The 16104-nt window shown below is 53.7% G+C and overlaps 1 protein-coding gene across 2 annotated transcripts in view; it reads left to right on the top strand.

Moving 5' to 3' along the window:
• The window catches only part of SLC45A3 (solute carrier family 45 member 3), a 34927-nt gene that overhangs the window by 11332 nt on the left and 7491 nt on the right, over positions 1 to 16104 (top strand). Inside the window, exons 3-5 of one of the 2 annotated variants that reach the window (XM_048925564.1) lie at positions 1312 to 1438; positions 14203 to 14591; positions 14873 to 15700. In XM_048925564.1, coding sequence (XP_048781521.1) covers positions 1312 to 1438; positions 14203 to 14591; positions 14873 to 15700 — 1344 coding nt within the window. Of the gene's footprint in view, positions 1 to 1311; positions 1439 to 6809; positions 6994 to 14202; positions 14592 to 14872; positions 15701 to 16104 lie in introns of those variants that run through there. The other variant, XM_048925565.1, reaches the window with a different exon arrangement.

Genomic DNA, 16104 nt, shown 5'->3' with positions numbered 1-16104 from the left:
GTGAGTCCTTTCAGCAAGCAGGGAGGGAACAGCTGCTGGGTGAAAACAAGGCCATCCTGCTGACCCAAGCTGAAATGTGACGGGGAAATGGGATTTCTGACCTTGAGAGGTACAGAGTTGCCCAAAGGAGGGACCCTGCGAAGATTAAAAATAACTCCGTCTCCGTAACGCTTCTGCAGCTTGGCCAAAGCATTGCAAAACACACGGCCTGCTATTAAATAGTACAAATTGACAACAGCCTTTTGATGAGCCATGGGCCGAAGTGCTCACCCTCCCCTTTGTGAGCACGGACCGAAGAACAGCTGCTTTTGTCAGCCGTGCTCTTGTTTTTCCTCTCCCCTGTCCCTGCGTTGCTGCAGATGTTTGAGGGTGGCTGCTGTGCTCATCGTGTGGGTCGGTGTTCGTTTCTCCTCGGCTCCCATTTCTGTTTGGCTGTTGTGAGAGCAATTAGACATTACTCAGAGAGGGCCAGACAGCGTGTGGGTCCATGGTCAGTCTGTCTGTCTGTCTTCCCCCCACTCTCGCACACATGCCGTGTGATTGGAAGCAGTCATGTACCATGAATAATGTCCAGGGGCCAGGTCACAAGCTTCCCATAGCATGGAATTCATTTGCATACAATCCGAGCAATTACAAGTAATGAATAGATTAGGAAAACCAAACAAAACGAGAAACGATTCAGGCTGCTGCTAATTCCTCAGCAGAAAGGAGGAAAGAAAAAGGAGGAATAAAAAAAAAGAAGAGGGTGGAGAGGGGAAGGGAAGGGAAGGCTCTTAAAATCTCGGCTGCTCGTTGACCCGAGGGTGCCGGGACCGGGAGGGAGAGGGGCAGACGACAGACAGACAGAGACAGACCGACCCCCCCCCCCCCCCCAACGGCCCCGCTCCGCCCGTAGCAGCGCACGCTCCCGCCCCCACCTGCACATTTAAACGGCGGCGGAGGCGCTGGGGCTGCACCGGGAGCGGGCTGAGGTAGGAGCGGGGATGGGGATGGGGATGGGGATGGGGATGGGGATGGGGATGGGGATGGGGATGGGGATGGGGATGGGGATGGGGATGGGGATGGGGATGGGGATGGGGATGGGGATGCTCCGGCCGGGGGCGACTCGCAGGGCTCGGGGCAGCGTTTGCGGCTTGCTCATAGCCGAATGGAGTTCTCCTCTGCCGATTCTCCCCTCGAGCCTATCGCTGTGGGAAAGCCAAACCCAAAAATCCGACGTGTGCGGAACCGGAGGGAGAGCGGCTGCGGGGCGGCACCTCTCAGCTCGCGGAGCCGCGGCCGGAGCGCTTCCCACGCTTCTCGTTGTTGCAGAGGCGGCTGCTGTGACCGAGTTCGGCTTAAGGACAACCGAGCGGAAGGTTTGGGGAGCGAGAGCTGAGCGTGCGCCTCCCGAACCCCCTAAGAAGCCGCGGGGACCTGTGAGCACCTATGAGCGCAGGTCAGTGGATGTTTAAACCGAAGGAAGCCAGCACGTGGCAGGAGGAGGCGTTCATTGCAGCTCACGGGGGGCTCTGCGTGGTTTTGCGCTGCGTTGAACCCTTCTCGGGTACGGGGGGAGCACACGGGGCTGCGTTGGGTTTTGTGTCAGTGTGTCACAGTCGACTGCTGTGCAGAGTTCCCACCTTGGGCACGGCTGCGAGCTTTGATGGTGCAGATGTTTGCGTCCGTTGTTTGTGGCTCTTATCGGTGGTCCCGTGAGTGACGGCTTTAGGAGGAGGAGAAGAGCACTGGGATCGGGTAGAGCTTTCACTGCGGTGGCAGGCAGGCTCGGCAAGGTGCTTTCGTGCTTGCATTTAAAGTAACAAGACTGAATTTGGAGGGGAGAACATCTCAGCAACGATTTTCCTGGTCCTCGTTCGGACCCCTCTGTGGACAGCACAGAGAAAGCAACCCGGCTTGGAGCAGATCCGGGTGTGTGGCTGGTTCAGTCCTCCATACAGGCTCAGGAGAGAAGCGTCTCTGTGTGTGTGTGTAACGTGAGAATAACCAGGGATTTATAGAAATAGAACATGAGTAAGAACTTCAAAAGCACCCAAATGATTTGGGCACCGGAATCATGCGGGCGCTCCTGAAAAACGTGTACCAGCCTTTAAACCATCCCTGTTATTCACCCTGCCTGCAATTTGCTTCTCATTTTTTGGTGAGCTGGACCTGCCCGACCCACAGCTCACAGTGTTGGCCTTCAGTGGGAGCAGCACAGAGCTGAGAGCAGCAATCCCTGCAGAGCCTTCAGCTCTGAAAGTTATTCCTGCACGATGCTGTGAGAGCCAAGAGGGCTCAGCTTATGGGATTTGGGGGGGAAAAAAAGGATTAGAAACTTGATATGGATAGCAAGGATCTCTAGAATTAATAGGAAATTAAATGAGGGCTTTGCAAGGGATATAAATCCCTGTATTTTGGGGCAGAAGCCAATCTTAGGATTTAGGGAGAAGCTTCACCTTGTGGGGAGTTTCTCCCTGTGCTGTTTGCTGGTGGGTTTGTTGTCTTGCAGCTCACTGTGTACACGGCTGGTGTGGGGTCTTCTCCTCTTCTGGAAGAGCTTCTGGTTGAGCAGCACTGAGCTCAAACCTCGTGGCTGTGCGTTGCAGCAGCCTGGAGGTACCTGCATATAAAGCATATAAATCCCACGGGCTGCTCTCTGAGCTTATCATCACTGTTATACAGCAGAGAGACAGCAGGTGCTGAGCGTATTCCAGACAGCATCTCTTTTGGAAGCTCGTAGCCTATTGTTGCCAGCAGTGAGAAATGCTGTGTGAGAAGCCAGAATCTCCAGGCTGGTGGCTGAGTTGGAAAGTGAAACCTTTTGGTTTGCTTGCTCATTGCCAGAGTCCCTAGGAGAGATGGGTGTGCGTGTGGCACACCTCCTGCTAAGCTTCCCCCAGGGGCACTCTGTGGCCACATGTATTCCTGCGGTGTGCTCACAGCTCTCTCTGAAATAAATAATCAAGTTTAAAAGTAATAAAAACCCAAGCAGCCCAACCCTGTAGAGAAGCCACTGGTAGGAGCTTTGCCAGCATGTGTACCAAAGAAGCTGGTTCTAAAAGCATCACAACTATGGAACAGCAAAGCAGCAGGGCAGGGGTGGCTCTTAGATGTGTGGGTCTCCCTGAATTTGTTTCTATGAATGCTTTGGGGAGGTGGCAGCTGCTCCGTGATGTCCCTGCCTCACTCTGAGCACCTGAACCCGGAGCTGTTTGTGTTGGGTCCACTGAGGGTTTGCAGGTTGCTTCCAAGAACTGTATGAAAGGAAATGGAAACAGATCTGGATGCCCTGTAGGCTTTATACACGATGCTGCTAATCTGTGCCACTCTTTATGTGTTGTTTCTATGGCTCTAGACTGGTTTAAAGTAGGTAGGATGCCATTCAGGAGCACCCAGGTGGGGTCTATTTCTTGTGCTGCTGTTATTTATCACTGCTTTAAGAATCTCTGAATCCAGTTTTGTGTTATAGAGCTGCAGAAAGTTGCTGATGTACCAACAAAGCCATTGAGCTGCTTGTTCTGAAGACATGGATATACAAAGCACCCATTTTATTATGATTTTACACATGCTGTTCCTTGGAGGTCCTCAGATTTGTTCCCTCCTTGTTTTCATACCCTAGCATGGCAGTTCCTCTTGCAGCCCAAAACTATGAGTTTAATTTTGCTATCCTGCACGAGAGGAGGAGCAGACCTCATGAATTCTCACTCTCCAATTGCTGCCTGCACACCGACAGGAGCTGCTGCCAGGCTGCCTCCAGGGCCTGTTCCATCTTACATTGGAGGGAAGCCTTGCTGGAGAAGCACATGAGAACGGCCTGTGAGGTCTGAGGTCCTTCTCTTCCATGCAGGGAGCGAGCTGGCTCTCCCTGTGCTCTGCTGGGAGCTGAAGTTCTCTGTGGCTGTTTGTCTCTAGGATTTAAGACTTAAGGAAAAATGCAAATATAATGAGTGCAGTGACTCAAATCCGTGCGAGATGTCGGCACTCAAATGACGTTAATGTTCTTGCAGAGCAGGCTGGAGCCAATTTGTGCACAGTTGAGGAGAGCATCCGGATCCTGCTTTGGATTTACGGGTTACGACTTTTGCTGAGATGGGGCGTGCAATAAAACTCCGAAATTGCTCTTTCATTACCCAGTGTTAGCAGAGATCCTGCTGGGATCTGACCTCCCAGTGCTCAGACCTCACACCCGCTGCTCTTCTGCCATCTCCTCCCAACTACCTGCATTTTATTTATAGGAAAAAAGCAGACAAGTGGCTCCCTGCTCAGTGGATGTAGGTGTGCCCGCCCTGTCCTCTCCAAGGACACCAAGAGTTGCCTGCTGTTGAATTCACGCTGGCTGCAGAGCAGTGCTCTGTCTGGAGCTGCTCTGATCCTCTGCTTGGAGAGAGAGCACCCAACGTGGCTCAGTGATCCACAGCATCTGGGCCAACGTGCTGCTGCTGGATGTCCTCGCTCTGCAGCGCTTGTTGCTTGTGCTGCTCTCTGCAGGATGTTCCTGCTTTGCTTGGAGCTGTGCAAACAGAATAAAGGATTGTTCCACTTGCAGAGAGAGCGCCCTTGTAGGTCTGGGCTGGAGGCAGCTCGTAAATACAAAGAGATGGAGCACAAAGAAGCAATGAGAGGACAGCAGCTTTCCATTTCCGTGCGTACCAGGTACCGATGTGTGGTGACAGGAGGGGGCTTTGTGTGGGTGCTGCTGGATCCAAGAGGTGTGCTGTGACAAACAGCTGCTGTGTGCACGGCGCTGGGAGCAGCTGGAGCTGTGCTGGAACAAAAGGCTGCTGTGCTGCAGCCAAGGCCGGAGCAGCAATTATTGGGTTGGGAAGGGTGGCTTTTCCTGAGGACTGACTAAAACCAGGTTTGGGAGAGTGGCAAAGTGTGGTCTGGAGGGGGGTCAGACCATGCAGGTGAAGAGAAGGGCGTGAGGGCAACTAGAGGGAGGGCAAGTGGGAAGGGTGCTTCCAGCTGTGAAGTCCCTCAGCCTACAGGTATTATTCTTGCAACCTCAGTGCTTGAGATCCATCCATCCACTGGACAAACTGCTGGAGAATGTGTTGTTTGGGAGCAGCCCTGCAGCAGTGAATGATTCAACAGGGCCTCTTTCATCTTTGATTTCTGTGAACACAGTCTATGTTTGTGCTGTCCCTTCTTCCCCCCCCCCAGATACTTCCATTCATCACTGTCTGTGTCCAACACCGATAGCCACAAATGAGCCTTTGGGGCAAGAGCAGGGAATGCTGGCAATCCCCTCCGTTAGCAGGACAGTGCCACTGGGACTAGTTAGCACATGCTGGTGTGGAGCCAGAACAGCCAGGGTCGGTGCTGGTGATAACCCCTGTGTCCTGGCTCTTGCTGGGCATGGCAGCACCGTGTGGCCCCACATGAGTTGCCTGGAGCACCCTGCAGGGATAGCAGAGGTCCTTCTGCTTCATCTGTGGCTCGCTGAACTTTACTCCAGTAAACGTAGGCAATGTGGAGAGAATGATCCCACCTCTGCTTGGAGAGTCTGCAGTGCACAATCTCCCACTTAGCCTCTGCTGCTACAGCAAACCTTTTCAGCAAGTGCTGAGTAACTTTGGAGCTCAGATCGCCTCCTGCCCGTCCTCCCTGGTGGATGCACTCCACACCAAGGCACGAATCTAAGCAACAGATGTTCTGCAAAACTCAGGAAGATTTGGACCTGAACTCCTCGCTGGTACCTGGAAGCCTGGCTGTGAGGAGAGGTGAGGGGAGCACAATGCTTTGCTCCATTTGCTGCCTATAGGAATTGCAGCTTTGAGCCTTGTCTTCTCAGAAGGAAAAACCTCCCCTTCCTGATAGATCACAGAATCACAGAATTGTAGGGGTTGGAAGGGACCTCCAGAGATCATCGAGTCCAACCCCCCTGCCAAAGCAGGTTCCCTACAGCAGGCTGGTGGTGCTGTGAGTTCTGCATGGATGGCTATGGCACGGCACGGAATCCTTGCATGTGTGGAGTCCTTGATACACGAAACTGATCATGAGAATGAGGAAAGCACAAGACTCCTGAAGTTCCCTCTAACAATCTCTCAGTGAAGCTTCTCTGCTTTAAAAAATACCATCTGACTGCTTCTTATCTTTGTTGTTATCTAGACGGTTTCGGGCAGAAGTGAAATCATAGAATCTCTCATTTTCAGACCCAAACCTCATGACTGGTCTGTTGTAATGAGGAACGACCTCTTGGCTGCTGACAGAGCCCATGCAGAGCTCTGCTACCCTGGATGCATGGAAATGCTGCTGCTCCTGTAGCATTGCAGCAGCTCGTTTGCCTCTCACGTGCTCAGGGACCGATGTGATGGACGGGGCTCTGCACTCACAGCTGTCCTGGGGCTGTTCCTCACACTGCAAAGGCTCTTTGTCTCGTTCAAAGCCGTGACCTCATTTTTAGAGACAGAAAACAGAGAGGGAGAAACCCACCAACCTGCCAGCGGGGGTCAAAGGGCTCCTGAGCGATATGTTAGCATCCAGCTTCTGCGACGGGGACACAAATAACTGGAATTGCAGACCAGAAAATTACCATGAAAAAATGGACTAACTAGCATGTGATTACAAAAGAGCCCATTCGTTCTGTGTGTGTCTAGGACTCAAAAGTCTGGCCTTTGAGGAAGAGCGTGAGGTCACGCTCCCAAAACTTGAAGCAAAAGGGGCTGCAGAGGTCCGTGCTGGTTGCAGCGCCGTGCTGCTGGGGCCGGCTGCTCTCCTCTCTTCCCCATACACAGACCTGGGACATCAGTGCTGTCCCTGTGACCGTCACAAGTTTCCAAGTAAAGCCAGAAATGGAGAAGCCTCCTGATGGGCTGGAAGTCCCAGAGCTGTGCTGGAGGCAGGAGGGGCAGCAGGGACTCAGGCGTGCCGTTACGCAGCAATTTGTGCTTTGCGTGGAAACCACGAGTTCCAATTTCACTTCCCGTTTTCTCAGCCCTGCAAGCAGCCGTGGCAAAGCAGACACCGTGTGAAGCAGCTGGGGTTTCTGCCCTCTCTTCTCTGTAACAGGTGGGGAATCTTTTTTTCTTCTAGTCAGCACCAGTGATTGAAGCTCAGCAGTTGTGTGTCGTGAGCTGCGCTGGGACAGCCGTGTGTTTTCTACATGTGCTGAAAGTCATCCTCCAGAGCTGAGCTTGCACTTCATGCTCGTGCAGGATGCCAGAGGTGATCCGAAAAGCCCACACCATCATTTTAGATACCTGTAGTGGAGGGAAAAGTGGATTCAATATTGAAGAGTTTTGGTGAGCGTGGTCTTCCTTTGGCTTTGCACTGCCTGTGGGGGGCACCTGGAAAAGCCCATTGCGTGCATCAGTGCTCTGCAGGGCTCTGTGGGATTGCATGGATTGACATTGGGGTCGGGGTCTCATCTCAGAAGAGGGCTGGGGCTGCCCTGGGCACGGCCACCACCTCCCATCTCTTCCCAGCATGCAGCAGTGGGGTGCACACTGCATTGGTTCTATGGGGCTGAGCTCCTGTAGGGCACTGGCCCTCATCCACAGAGTCCCTCTCCTGTTCCTCGCTGCCCGGTGTTCCCTTCACAACATTGTGCAGAGGGCTGTGGCAGCTGGGTGGAGCGTTTCAGGCTCAAGTGTAATTTCAGTGCCTTTAAAAGCCTTGGGAGCACTTTCTTATTTTTTTTTTCTTATTTTTCCCCCCCTTTCTGAAGAGGACAGCAACGCCTGCAAGGGATAATTTGATGGATTACCCTGCAGGACTGGAGGGGGGGAGCTCTCCATAATCCCCTTTGTGGGCCTGCTGGATGGGCATAGAGTGAGAACCCCCAGAGAAAAGGACTCAGCAGGGTGGGCTCTGCACACTGACAGATAAATACAGACGCTGCTCATGAGGTGCTGGATATAATCTGGGCCCATTACAGCACTGCTGAGAAGGGGGGCACCTGCAGGGGGCTTTTCTCATTTATTTCCCTCCTCTCCAGTTTGATTTAGGTTTTTATTCTCTTGCTAAAAATAATTATAATTAAAAAAAAAAAAAAGAGGGAGGGGGTGGAGGAAAGGCTGAGTCAGAGCAAGTGATGGGTGCAGTACTTTAAACAGCAGAAATGAACTCGAGCAGAAAGCGGAACTGCATCATCTTGTTTCCCCCTCCCACCCCCAGAACATTGGCTTCTCTTGTGAGTGAAAGCAAGAGCTCGGGCTGTGCCATAGCAAAAGAAAGCTGCAGCTCTGATGTAGAGCCCCAAGCCACGTCTAGGGGTCTGGGGGTGCTCCATGCAGAGCTGGTTTCAGCTCAGGATGAGTGGTGATGAGGAGTGATGCTCTGCAGTGGCAGCTCTGTTGGTGCAGATGAAGAAGTGTGGAGCGCTGGGCAGGCAGGGCAGAGCTCTCCCTGCTTCTGGAAAGTCTCCTCTCTATGTGAGCAGTGCAGCTAACCAGGACAGGAAAGCATCCTCTCCTTATGTGCATTCTTAAAAACACATTCTGACCCTCTCCTCCATCTCATAGAGACCTTTGTTTGCTGCTCTTAGCCTGCCCCAGTGCCTTCGCTTTGTCCAGTTGATCAGAAGGAGGACAGATCTTGACCTGCTCCTCACATCCTTTCTGCTGCAAAGCAAGGAAGGTGCTCAGCACTCACCTGCCTCCTCCCCCTGCTCCCAGGTGGCCATGGATGGATCACAACAGCTTTGAGGTGGCAGGGCTGGAAGCTGCATCCCGAACCCCATCCTAGTGAGCTCCAGCAGCCATGGATAAGGTGGCACGGTGTGGTTTGGTGGCCCACAGCCCCCTGAAAATGTGTGCAAGCATGCATTGGGCAGGGATCCGTCTGTCCTTTGAGGAAATGCCAAGCATGAGTGGAGCTGTGCCCTTTTGGTAGCTCTGAGAGCAGCGAAACCGAATGGGTGGGTGCTGCAGGGAGGTGATTCCACACAGCACCAAAGCACAGCTCTCAATCTCAACAAGTTGCAATGCCTCATTATGAACAAACATGGAAGGCATTGGAGCCGCTCTGGGCATCCCCCAAGGCATCTGTAGCACCCAGTGCTTATCCTGGATTCATATCTCCCAGCATCTGAGCTGCTGGGTGCTGTGGGGTAAGGGAGGGGATTTCAAACAGGCAGTGGCACTCGGGTCTTGTTCTGGTCTAAGGGGATTTCCACCCGCTGCTGCTCCTTCCCTAAGCCGAGCTGCCCATATAATGGAGCCCTGAGCTCAAAGGAAACGCAGAGTTAATTCACAGAGCCTAAATACATCACGATTCTCCCATTAATGACCACTCCCCTCTCCCCACGCTGTGAATGGGGTCAAGGAGATTTGAAAGGAGGGGGGTGAGGGGAGAGGGTCAGGAGAGGTCAGGTGAGTTTTCCATTTCATCCCGCGCGAGGCTGCCAGAGCTATTCTCCATGGTGTATTTCACATTCAGCTGCGGTGAATGGACACTGATAGCTGTGAAAGGATCTGGCACTGTATGAACAGCCCTTCCCTAAGCGCTCGCTCTTGTGCTCGCTCCCACCCTTTTCTTCCAAAGGGCTTCCAGGGAGCGGGGAATTAATAACGTTCATAAAGAGCCCCTTGGAAGGTTGGAAATGTAACGTTGAGGGTGTGAATGGAAACCCAAGGGCTGACAATACCCTTCGCCCTCCCCTCTCTCTCTGCTGCTCGTGGGGAATGCGTTTCTGCATCCAATCTGTGGCACGGAGGGGAGGCAAGGTGTGGGGCTGCGCCACCTGCAGCAGCACTGCCTGCCTCCAGCCTTGGCAATTATGTGGGGTAATTATTTCCTGCATACGAAAGAGCTCGGCTTATTACAGAGCCCTGGCAGGTTGCAAACAACAGGAGAATCTCATCTTCTGTGGTCTGACGGTTGCTGCAGCTGTTTGTTAACCAGGGCTAGGTGCATGGCAGCCATAAATCAGGGAGGTTGCAGCTGCGTGCAGGGAGATCTCAGCTCTTCTGTGCCTGCAGTGACTGGGAAGATTAAGGAGAAGTAAGATGTGGATCCTCCTGAGGAGCCCATGAGTTTTTCTCAGCCACACAACTGCACCCAAACTCTACTTTTAATATATTTCTCCGGGTGCTGTGAGGTTTGTGCCATCTGAAAGCAAAAGCTGTGACCCGGAGCCTCTGCCCTGAGAAAGGAAGTGGGAGGTTAACTTTCTACGTGCTGTACTGCTCTGTGAATGAGTCCCTGTGTGTGATATCAGCAGTGCATTCAGTGTTTCCGTGTGCCTGTGCACCTACTGGCACATTTCTGGGGTTCACATTGGGCTTCCCCCTGCATGGCCATGCTGTACCTGCAATGCTTTGAGATGGGCAGAATGTGTGTCAGAGCTTTTCTGTAGTGGGCACTGCCCTCAGGCCATGGCAATGGCACGCATCCCATGTGCCAGCCCAACACCTGGGAAGAAATGGACACCCTGAAGCTGGTTTTCTTGGCTTCACCCCTGGTGCTGCCAGGTGAGTGGGATGCAGGCAGCCCAGCCTGCCTTCCTCCTGGGTGCTTTCAGGGAGGGGAGTGGGTGCAGGAGGCACCAGGGGTGCAGCCCTTCATGTCCTGGCTCTGGGTGCTGGGCAGGCTGAGGTGGGGTGGGTGGTAGGAGCTGCTCCAGGACCGCCCTCCTCCTGGTGCCAGCTGAAAGCCTCCGGGTGTTGATCTGCTGTTTCTCTGTAGAGGAAGGAAAGGAAAAGTTTGGTTTGCAAGCTTAAAACTAAAACAGAAAGGCGGTGTGAAAAGGTGCTGCGTTTCTCCTGCAGGAGCAGAGGAAAAGCCTTAGTGCTCACAGCAGGTGATGTCCCCAAGGCACCACAACTCAGTAAAAGCTGGGAGAAAGTCCCACATGTGGCTCCTTCTGCTTCTGTGTGCAGGAAATCTTAGGCAGAGAGTGGGGGGTGGCTGTTACCCTTGTCAAGGCGCTTGGCATTGTGTCCAAACATTGTCTGTGTTGTAGCAGCTTGGGGAAACTGAGGCCAGAGGGCAAAAAGTGCTTTCTGTCCTGCAGCTTTCTGGCCAGCCACCCCAGCTGATGATGGAGGGCTCTTCAGCACGAGGTGCATCAGGTCCCACTGCATCGGAGGAGCAGTGTTCTGCCGACTTGGGTGTGAGGAATGAATGAATGCTGCTGAGCCACAGATCTCTCCCCTGCATTGAGATGAAGGGTCAGAGCAGCAGCTCCAAGCAGTCCTCCAGCAGAGTCTGCCAGACAAATGGCTCTGGAAGAGGTTAGCATTTTAACTGAGGTGTCAGGTCTTCTGCAGGGCCTGTTGCTCAGAGCCAGGTGTCACCTGCAGAGCTGAAGGCAACATCTCATCGTCTTGTAATAAAATAATAATGCCCTGTTTCAGTGCTGGGCCCTTCAGCAGGGAGGAGCAGCGTGGTCCTTCAGCTGGGTGACAGCAGCCCCATTTGCACATCCCTGCCCTGTCACCTGCACTGCAGAGGAGCCGTTTGCAAAGCACCAGCAGATCAGAGGTGACAAACACTGGCACCAAGGCAGGGCTTTGGGCAAGGTTCAGCTGTGAGCCAGTGTCTGGGCATTTCCTTCTGAGCTGGTTTGGGACAGGGGCTCTGTGAGGCTGCTGCTGGCAGCCTGTGTTTGCTCAGCACCATCCACAAGGGGCCCAGCTCAGGTGTGGCCGTGCTGCTAATAACACACCACGTGCTGTTATCAGCAGGCAGGGAGGGCCCTGAAACCAAACCCTCGTGTGTACCTGCTGCTTGGTTCCACCTCTGCTTGCCTGCACACCACTTAAATAGCTTTGCCTGAATGCTGTGTACCCAGGCTTGGCTCAGGGGAGTGCTGCAGGGATCTGCTGTCCTGCTCAGCATGGAGGAGGTGAGTACTGGCTCTTGCAAGCCTGCCACTTTTCCCTTTTCCACCTCTCTGCCCCATCTTGCCAGACCAACAGGCTTTTGGAATCTGTGCTGGCAATTCCTTCCAACTCAGCCCCTCTGTGGGCAAAATAAAGAGGTAGTGAACAAACGCTGGGACAGAATGCAGCTTAAAGAGCAGGAGGTGCATGATCATCTGTTGTCTGTGACTTGGTTGCTGCTGCTAAGTTCTGATCTCTGGCTGCCCATGGGAATCACCACTGGGTACAATGAGATCTGTTTCCTCATTGAAGTCCTTTGAGGGTGTGGAGAGGGGAAGAGATGGGTCTCTTCTTTTTTACTGGCGAGAAATTCAGCCTCTCTCCCTTAAGCCGAAGTTCTCAAGCAGTCGGGGAGAGGTACAGCTTCCCTCTTCCTCCCCAGTGCCAGCTGGTTAATCAGTGCTAGCAATATCACTAGGATAAAGAGCAGAAGATTTTATTTCCTTGTGCATACGTGTGTGTGAGGCATCATTTACTTTCTATTCAAGGTGGGTTTCCCTCCATAAGCTCTCCACACCCCCAGGCTACAGCAGTGGGATTTCAGCAGCCGGTAATGCAGCATCACCCATCCAGATGCAGCTCAGAGTGGTGGAGGATCCGTGGGCTTTGCTTTGAGAGCTGCTTTTTTCCTCTGCTGGAGCCGGAGGGCTGCAGCTTAACTTCCTATCCTGAGGCTGTCAGCCAGCTGTGTACCCATCACCAAGGAGCAAGGCTGACATCCTGTGTCTGGCCCACAACTGAGAAAGGTGGTTGCTGCCCCCAGTCGCTTCCTTGCAGACCGAGTGGCTCTGAGCATAGCTGGGGCTTCTGAGTTCCTTTGAAGTGATGTGCAGAGACTAAAAGATGAGCTGCTGCTCTCCCCCTCCTCTGCTGTCAGCTCACTGTTTGACCTTGATCGAGCCATTTAAATGTTCCCAGTTGTTAGAAGAAGGATATCTCCTTTGTGACAGTCAAGGTCTGAGGGAGCGCGGAGAAGGAAGGTGAGGGATTCTGGTAGGAAAATAATCAGTGCTTATTGTGTGTAATTGGCAGCCTGACAGCTCCTCAGCTGGGGAGCTGCGCCCCTTCCCTGCAGCAGTGAGCGATGCTTCTGTCTTTGTAAAACCTCACTGCTGCTCCTCCAGCACTGCCCAGCCGTGTCCATCCCTCAGAGCTGGGGACAGGAACTTGTGTTGGCCTGGAAGTGTTCCCTGTAGGAGGAGATGGCTTTTCCTCCAGCTGAAACAAAGAATTTATTGGGGGACAGGACTGTGAAACTGGATTTTCACCTTGTTCCTCCTGCTGGACTCACCCTGTGCTATTAAGAGAGTGCTGTACACAGCCACTGCTTCCCTGCACCCAGGGATGGGGCAGGTGGAGATGAAGTGCTCCTCCTGAATGCCCCGGTGATATCCATGATCAGGACAACAAGACCTGCTGTGTCCGTGCAGAGAAACCCCCTGGCAGGCTATTCAGGGAATGAGGTTAGAATGGATCAATCCCTGAGAACGAGGCAGCAGTTTGTTTTACTCCCGAAGCAACATCTGTGCAGGAGCTGAACGTCGCCCCACTGCTAAATAAACCCTCTGCCTTTCTCAGCATAACCACAGAACATCTTCCCGAGTTGCTTTTAGCAGAACAGTTTGGTGGAGGGGGCTGGATGCTGGAAGCCTTGTGCTGTTGCTTTGCTTATAGCTGGCACGGTGGCACGCTCCTTACAAACTTCTAAGCAGCACCTGCTGCCTTCCCTTATTTGCTCAGACCCCTTCCAGATCTGGTGGCCTCTCCTCTCGGAAGAAAGCTGGGAAGAGGGTGCGTGTTACAGGGCAAATAAATGACTCAGACTAATGAGGAAGGTAATTGCCGCTCACTGTTAGGGATAAAGTGGGTCAGGTTTGTTTGTGAAACTCCACGGAGGCACCATCTGTTCCCTGCGCCCCGTGCTGGGGGCTGGCAGCAGGATTTGGGTGAGTGCTTCCCCAGGAGCTGGGTAGGAGGTGTCCCTATCATTAAGCGATGGTTCAGGTCTCCAGAGTGTCCCTGGGGACGCTCTGTCCTCAGACAGGGGCTCCTAATTGATTTCACTGGGAAAAGGGACGCTACGTCCTTTAGGAGGATCTGCCCTTTGTGGCTCTGTTCCATTGCAAGATGAGGCTGAGCGGGACACCGAGGGGTCGTTAAACCTCTTGTAGCCCGAAGGCAGGATTGGATTTTCCCAAACCATTTCTGACAGGTGCCCATCTCACCTGCCGTGAGCCCTTGGAGAGCAGCCCAGCACGAGTCGCAGAAGCCCACAGCTCTCCCAGGGGCCCTTGGGTCAGGGCTGCCTCCTTCAGCTCTGATGTGTCCATGCAGCACCAGGTCTGAGCCCTTTCCCCTGCTTGTCTAACGAGCTCTCCTTTTTTTTATTTAGAGCACATAATGTGAGCAGAAGGGTGAGCACAGAGCGGATCCCTGCCTGCCCACACTTGACATTACTGGGACCACATCTCTCAGCAGGAGGAAAAGACGCTTCGTTCACCGATGCTAAAAATGGGAGGCAGCATCTGTCCAGCAGACAGGGAAAAGAAACTGCAGGCTTTGCCTGTGGGACACCGCGGGTTGTGCTGCAGTGCTGCAGCCCACGGGCAGTGAGGGACAGCATGGCTCTCAATGTGCTCCTGCACAACCGCAGGGCTCAGCTCCTGCTGCTCAACTCTCTGACGTTCGGGCTGGAGGTTTGCCTGGCTGCTGGCATCACCTACGTGCCTCCATTGCTCCTGGAAGTGGGCGTGGAAGAGAAGTTCATGACCATGGTGTTGGGTAGGCAGTTTCTCCTTTATCCATGTGGGGTTTGTTTCTCCTTTGGGGGGTGGATGAGGGCATGCAAGTGTGTGTGTGTGTGTGTGTGTGTGTGTGCGTGTGTTTGGGGGGGCTGTTTGCAGGACTGCTGTGATACTGGGGCAGCCTCGTGTTTGAGGAGGAGGCTGTGACCCACTGAAGCCCACTGAGTTCCAGAAATGCCCCAGGCTTTTGTTACCGTGCACACAGATGTACGTCCCGTCCAGATCTGTCCCCTAACGCCACTTCTTTCTCTGCTCCAGGGATAGGACCTGTCCTTGGCCTGGTTTTTGTCCCACTGATTGGATCCGCCAGCGACCACTGGCACAGCAGCTATGGCCGAAGGCGGCCGTTCATCTGGGTGCTGTGCCTGGGAGTCCTGCTGAGCCTCTTCATCATCCCTCACTCCAGCACCCTGGCCAGCCTGTTTGCCCTCAATCCTCGCCCTCTGGAGATCGCCTTCCTCATCCTGGGCATTGGGCTGCTGGATTTCTGCGGTCAGGTCTGCTTCACCCCTCTGGAGGCACTGCTCTCAGACCTCTTCCAGGAGCCAGATAACTGCCGCCAGGCCTTCTCCATGTACGCCTTCATGATCAGCCTCGGGGGCTGCATTGGCTACCTGCTTCCAGCCATTGACTGGGGGGCCAGCTTTCTGGCCCCGTACCTGGGAGGACAGGAGACGTGCCTCTTCAGCCTCCTCGCTGTCATTTTCCTTGGCTGTGTGCTGGCCACGCTCTTCGTGACCGAAGAAGCAGCCGCTCAAGCAGATGCTCTGGATGGCCCAGCACTGAAGGATGCTCTCCCTAAGCCCTCGCCCTCTGCCTGCTGCTCTTGCCAGCTCTCCATGAGCCTCCTGCAGGCCAGGCACATGATGCAGGCCCTGAGAAACCTCTGCACGTTGGTGCCACGGCTTCACAGCCTCTACTGCCGCATCCCCAAGGTCATCCGGCGCCTGTTTGTGGCTGAGCTCTGCAGCTGGATGGCACTCATGACTTTCATGCTGTTCTACACGGACTTTGTTGGGGAAGGGCTGTACCATGGTGTCCCCAGAGCCAAGCCAGGCACAGATGCCAGACGCCGTTATGATGAAGGTAAGAAATAAACTGGGTTGTTCGTTTTCTTTTCTGAGGCTACAGGAGTCTTTAGAGGGAGCTGGGAATGGGTTCAGCTCTGCCAGTGATGCAAAAACACAGTTAAACTACATTTGCTGCAGCTGGGTCAGGAGAAAGCATTTTGCCACGACCCACAGTGGATCAAATAGGGAAGCACATCTGTTCTTTGAGCACAGGAGTAGAGCTGGCAGTGCTGCCCCAGCCTGGGACTGGCTGTTGTTGCCTGCTGTCCTCTGTTTAGTTGCCCCAGAGCCTTGACTCCACCATTCAGCCCTTCTTTCCCCCCACAGATCTAAATCTATTATTCCTGGAGGCACTTCCCTGGCCCTCCTTCCCCAGCTGTGTACCTTGCCCTCCAGGTTTTCCACTCACTGCCTCTGCAA

The sequence above is a fragment of the Lagopus muta genome, chromosome 24, assembly GCF_023343835.1.
Source record: "Lagopus muta isolate bLagMut1 chromosome 24, bLagMut1 primary, whole genome shotgun sequence".
NCBI classification, from domain to species: domain Eukaryota; kingdom Metazoa; phylum Chordata; class Aves; order Galliformes; family Phasianidae; genus Lagopus; species Lagopus muta.
The sequence above is the reverse complement of the archived record's forward strand: the minus strand, read 5'-3'. Positions and strand labels throughout refer to the sequence as shown.